General features: G+C 48.5%; 1 protein-coding gene across 1 annotated transcript in view; it reads right to left on the reverse strand.

Annotated features, from left to right (window-relative positions):
* The window catches only part of NRN1 (neuritin 1), a 20458-nt gene extending 16123 nt beyond the window's left edge, over window positions 1–4335 (reverse strand). Inside the window, exon 1 of the mRNA XM_042461652.1 lies at window positions 4077–4335. Coding sequence (XP_042317586.1) covers window positions 4077–4131 — 55 coding nt within the window. The 5' untranslated portion in view covers window positions 4132–4335. The remainder of the gene's footprint in view (window positions 1–4076) is intronic.
* Window positions 4336–5852: the final 1517 nt, after the last annotated feature.

A 5852-nucleotide genomic window follows, 5' to 3' on the forward strand; every position in this document is an offset into this window, starting at 1 on the left:
TCCCTCTCTCTCCCCCTCCCTCTCCTCCCTGCACATCATGGGCCCTGATCCTCCCCTATCCATCTTCCCCTCTCCATCTCTTACATTGTACCCCGCCTTCCCTTCCTCTCTGGAAAATCCGCAGCCAGAGAGCTCCCTTTCGGGGAGGAGCCGGTTCGGTCCCTTTTCTCTTTGAGGACCATCCCCCGCAACCAATGCCAAGGGGAGGGGGGACTCCCATTAAAAGGAATGCCTTGAATTATTCACACACACACACACACACCGAGGAGACATCTCTTCCAGTCGAATGGAAGTCAATGTCAGAAAAACCAAACACCTTAGAGCATCATCGTGGATCTGGTTTGCAACAGGGGAGAAAAAGAAAAAGAAATGCCCCTTTTCTTCCGCGGAAAGAGAACAAGAAAGGACACAGAGAGAAGTCGGAACATATTTTGAGCCTCTGATTCCTCCCCAAATGAGGCCAAATATCCAACCCAGCTCCCATTGCTGGGGCTTTGCAGGAGCAAGAGGAAGGATCCTGATCATTCCTGCTGCAAAATGGAAGGGAATGAGCGACTTGTTGGTTTCATGGATCACTGAGCTAGAGAGCCCCAGCAAAGCCTCCCTGATCTGGCCACTACAACAAGCCTTTCAATAGCAAACGGGGGGGGGGGGGGGGGGAACATTGTCCATTCCCTCCCAAATGGCTAATGCTCTTGCCCAGCCCTAGAGACAAGACAAGACAAGGGAGTGCAATTGAAAAGGATCCCCCTCTCCCTAGAGATTTTCGATGCTTTGGCGATGTGTGTGTGTGTGTGTTTCTGCTAGATCAAAGGCGCGGGCGGTGTGTGTATGATCCAATCGCAAAATAAAAGCGATCCTCTTTTGTCGGTGGAGACCCTTTCTCTTTCTCCTCCTCCTTTAGCTCCACCACCTGATCTCTGGTGAGCCGGATTTAGTAACCACCTCCCCATCTTCACGAGCCCCCTCCCCAGCCCGTCAAAACATGCCCAGGCTGCAGACATTTATTGGCTCCCACACTCGCAACCTGCAAACAAATAACAGGCGAGGGAGACGAGCCCAAGAGGAAAGAAGGGCTCCTTTATACACAGAGAGAAAGAGAGAGAGAGAGATGGTCCATTTAAAGCTGCCTTTCCAGCCCCACTGCAAGATTAATGCGGCTTGAGAGGGCTTTCACGCAATGCTACGGAATTCTGGGAATTGTAGTTTGTTGTGGCCCCAGAGGGGAGAAATCATTCCCAGGAAGGGACACAGGAATAGTCACACACACACACACACACACACACGTTGCGATTTGTAAAAACGACAACAAAAAACATCAATTTTGGATGGAGTCAAAGAACGGGTTGATGTGAAGCAAGATGTGTGTATGTGTGTGTGTGAGAGAGAGATCATCACATCTATTAAATCTGATGATAATAATGATAATGATGATGATAATGAATATACTGGGCTTTTCCGAGATCGAGATTCTTCAACCTTTCCTTCTCAAGAAGAACCTTCTTTGCTCCGGAAGGTCAACCGAGAGTGCCCTTTGGAAGGGAAAACACACACACACACACACAAAACACACACATACACACAATTCTGGCTTCCGAATCAAATCAAGAGGAAATTAGCTAATGTTAATAGCATCAAGATGTTGAGGAACCGATTAGCAAGGCAAATCTTTCGTTGCCTTGCCTAATGTCGGGGGAAGCCAGAGAAACCAAAACCAAGCGGGAAGACAGGATTGTAGAAAGAAGACTGGGGCTGTGTGGGTTTCCCCCACCCCATAAGGTCCTTTTATTAACTCCATCTTGCCTTTCCTTGCTTCCTATGCTTCTCCCCCTCGCCTCCTTCCTGATGCCTCCGAATTGCAGAAATTGCAGCCAAAGGAGGCAAGGATGGACCCATTTCTTTCCAGGATCGCCTGCGAAAAGCACTGGAAGACACCCGACTCACACAAACACAAACACACACGGTTTTTATTGCTCAACAGGGAAATGCCCTCATTTATTTCAAAGAAATTAAACCCCAACATAACCAAAGATGCGCAGAGACACTGACAGGGAGGGAGGGAGAAGCTCTTTTCGGAAAGTCTTTGGATGGTGCAGCAATTCCTGCTAGCCTTTGCCCAATTCTCCTCTCTTCTGCAACCATCGTACTATTACTGCGTTATTCTGGATCACGACACCTTCGCTTTACTCTGCTTTCCCTTCCCGCCATTATCCTAACCATCTCTGCTTCCAAAATACTGCATAGGTTTTGGCCCCAGCTCCTGGAAGATAAAAATCCAGGACCTGAAGATTTGGGACCCAGTGGCTCTTGTTGGAGGGTGATGGGATTTGCACCCCTTTCCAAAGGTCACCCGTTTCGGGCATGTTGGTGCAAGGAAGACCATCTTATTCTGGACCACACCACACCACACACACACACACACACACACACACACACACAAAACACATATGGTCCAAACCAAACCTACAGGAAATGGCCCAATCCCTTGTTAATGGTTTGCATTAAAAAGAAAACAAATGTACACGAGAGCGAGAGAGCCATTCAATGGAAACGCTCCTGGCCAAGACCTTGAGAAAGGAGTGGAAAGGGTATCCATTGGAGAAAGGAGAGCTTTGAACCAAGCTGCCAGCCCCAAGGTGCCTTTTTGGGGGACCAATTTATCCCCTAGCCTTCAAAATCTTGCTCAGTGCAGCAGCCCAAATGGTGCCAACTTCAAAGTCGCCTTTTTGTGTGTGCAAGGCATGCCCTCTCAACATCCCTTCACCAACCTTGCCCTCAAACAGACCAAACCAGCCCAAGGTGGCAATATTGGGAGCCTTAAGACAGAACCAAACCAAATCCCTAAGCATTTTGTGTTTAAAAAAAAAAGGTGACCTATAAAAAAATCTTACATCCTCTTCGTCTCTATTGCTTTCTCTCTTCTCCATCCTTCCTTTTAACCCACAAATCGTCTCAAACCGTCTTTCCTACAATCATTCTCTCTCTCTTTTTAAATTGTAGACTGCAGTTGGGACAGAAACTTACAACTGCTTAGGATTTCTTTCTTCCATTTTGAGGGGAAATCAGCTCCTCAGATCGTGAAAATCACGATTACTTTGGGTTTTTCTTTCCCCCTAATTTCCCCCACACCTTTCTTTTCATCCGTGAAAAGGGGGTAAATTTAGCTTTGGATAAATAGGATGCTGCGATAGCGACTGGATCTCTCTTTCTGTTGTTTGTGGAGGTGAGCATTGGGGGCAAAGAGAGGCAATGGAGCAATGCAGTTCAGGAAGGGGTCCTTTTGGTGTGCGGGAGGAAGAAAAAACATCCAGGTCTTGGGTTATTTGGATTAAATCGGCAGAGAGAAAGAAGAACGAAGAAAGAAGAGGAAGAAGAAATAGTCATGATTTCTTGTCTTTCTTTCCTTTTTAAAAAGGAGGGGAAAGTGTCCGAGTGATGCTCAGAAAGAGAGAGCACGTCCTGCGGATCCAGGTCCTTACGAATGAATGAAAATGGTTTGTTCGCCTTTTAAATAAGGACGGATTCATCTGGAGGGATGCTTTTGCTCTTGCAGGCATGCAGGTTTGGGGTTATATCTCTGGCATAGGTGTGCATCGCTCTCTCTGTGTGTGTATGTGTATGTGCATATGTGTGTGTGTGTATAAAATTTATTTCAAGGACTTATATCCCGCCTTTCTCCCATAATGGGACCCTCCTCTCTCTGTATTTATATATATATATGTATATATGTATATATGTATATATGTGTGTGTGTACAATTTATTTCAAGGACTTATATCCCGCCTTTCTCCCATAATGGGATCTTCTGTGTGTGTGTGTATATATTTATACGTATACATATGTGTGCGTGTGTGTGTGTGTATGTGTGTGTGTGTGTGTGTGTGTGTGTGTGTGTATATATATATATATATATATATATATATATAATTTATTTATTTATTTATTTGAAGGATTTATATCCCGCCTTTCTCCCACAATGGGATCTTCTCTTTCTCTCTCTCCATATATACATACATACACACATTTACACAAACAATACACACACCCCTTCCCAGAAAGCCCCATCCTCGACTTACCTAGTTGCACAGCAAGGACCAGAGAAACGTATCTGCCGTTCAACTTAAGTCCCATCCTATATTTAGTAGAACCATTTGCGGCTGCAGATCTTTCGGACCCTTTCCTTCTTTCCTTCTTTCCTTTTCTCCTTAAAGTGGGGCAGGAGGGAAGGCGAGGGTCTGCTCCACGCCAAGCATTGCCAACAAGTTCCAAGGAAGGCGAGGGACTTTCTTCTTTCTTTCTTTGCCTTTGGGTAATGTGTGTGTATGTGTGTTTGTTTTAAATCACATGCACACAGCCCGATGTGGAACGACGTCTGGAGAAGAAGAAGAGGTGGAAAAGCAAAAGCAAAAGAGGGGGGCAGCGATGGCAAGAGAAAGCAGCCAAGGCAAGGCAAGGCAGAGCAAGGACTGGCTCTCTCTCTTTCTCTCTCTCGGAGGAGGAGGGGCAGAGGAAGGACAGCCCCACGCCCACCGACAGCCCTGACGTGGGGCATCAGGACACCGAAGCATTGGTGCCCCATTTATTTATTTATTTGGAGATATATACACACATATATATAGATGTCTGCACCTTGGCAGAGAGGAACGCCATTTATAGGCATCAGGACCAGCATCCAGGCTGCTCCTCAGGACTCCAGCCTGGCTAGGAGAAGGACCCACTCCTCTCTTTACACACTCAAACACACAACCCACACACAGTCTCCCCGAGGTGTGATCCTGCTTTCTCGGCCATCCAGAGGTTGTGGGACCCCTCTCCCGACCTCTCTGGCTCCTCCAGGGGGCGCCCTTCCAGGAGGACCACCCGTCCTCCTTTTGCCCAGGACTCGTCCTCCATCTCAGCCTTCCCTCTAGGAGCCCCCCCCCCTCAATATCCTCCATTATTCCTGGAATATCTGCAATGCATTTCGAGCAGGACTGAGGAGAAGCAGGAACTGATCTTTAATAAGGGTGCTTTGAGGCTTTTTTCTTTGGGCACCATGGCCTTCATTTTTCCCCCTAGAAGGTCCTCCACTTTTTGCCATTCTGTGTTTGGAGGAGGCGCTAGGGCTGAGGATGAGAAAGAGAAGAAACTGCAGATCCCAGGAGTTTTTTGGGAGGAGGCACTATAGCTGAGAGTGGTAAAGAGAGAAAACTACACATCCCAGGAGTTTTTTGGGGGGGGGGGCACTAGGGCTGAGAATGGGAAAGAGAGGAAACTGCAGATCCCAGGAGCTTGGAGGAGGGGGGGGAGGCTCTGAAGCTGGGAAGTGCAAAGACATAGAGCTGCAAATCCCAGGCGTCCAGGGGGAGCAGACACGTCCTCCATTCCAGATTTTCTCTCCGGCGGGCAGGCGATGGATCTGAAGTGGTCCCTGGGCAAAGGATGCTCTGGTGCTGCCTTTCATCCTCCCTGCGGAGCCGGAGCTTGATATCTAGCCAGGGCAGGGAGGAGGAAGAGGAGCCACGAGGGAAAGGAGGGGAAGCCACGCGTGGGCGATCCACTCTCCTCCTTTGCTCAGGTGGGGAAAGCACGGGGGATCCCCTCCTCCCTCCAAGTCCAGCCCCTGCAGTGAGGAAGAGGAGGAGGAGGAGGCTTCTGGGGTCTCCCCTCCCCCACCCTCCCAGGCCATGACGTCACCAACAAATGGAAGTAATATTGGGGAAGGAGGGGGAAGAGGAAAGAGCCAGTTCCTCCCTGCTTTGGTACCTGCCCTGAATTTTAATCCGCCTCAAGGGTCTGCTGCTGCCTGCCTGCCTCTCCTTTTTGGCTCTCTCCTGCCCAGATCTGAGGGAGGGCTTCTCCTTTCTTGTCCC

This window comes from Sceloporus undulatus, chromosome 4, assembly GCF_019175285.1.
Source record: "Sceloporus undulatus isolate JIND9_A2432 ecotype Alabama chromosome 4, SceUnd_v1.1, whole genome shotgun sequence".
NCBI classification, from domain to species: Eukaryota; Metazoa; Chordata; class Lepidosauria; order Squamata; family Phrynosomatidae; genus Sceloporus; species Sceloporus undulatus.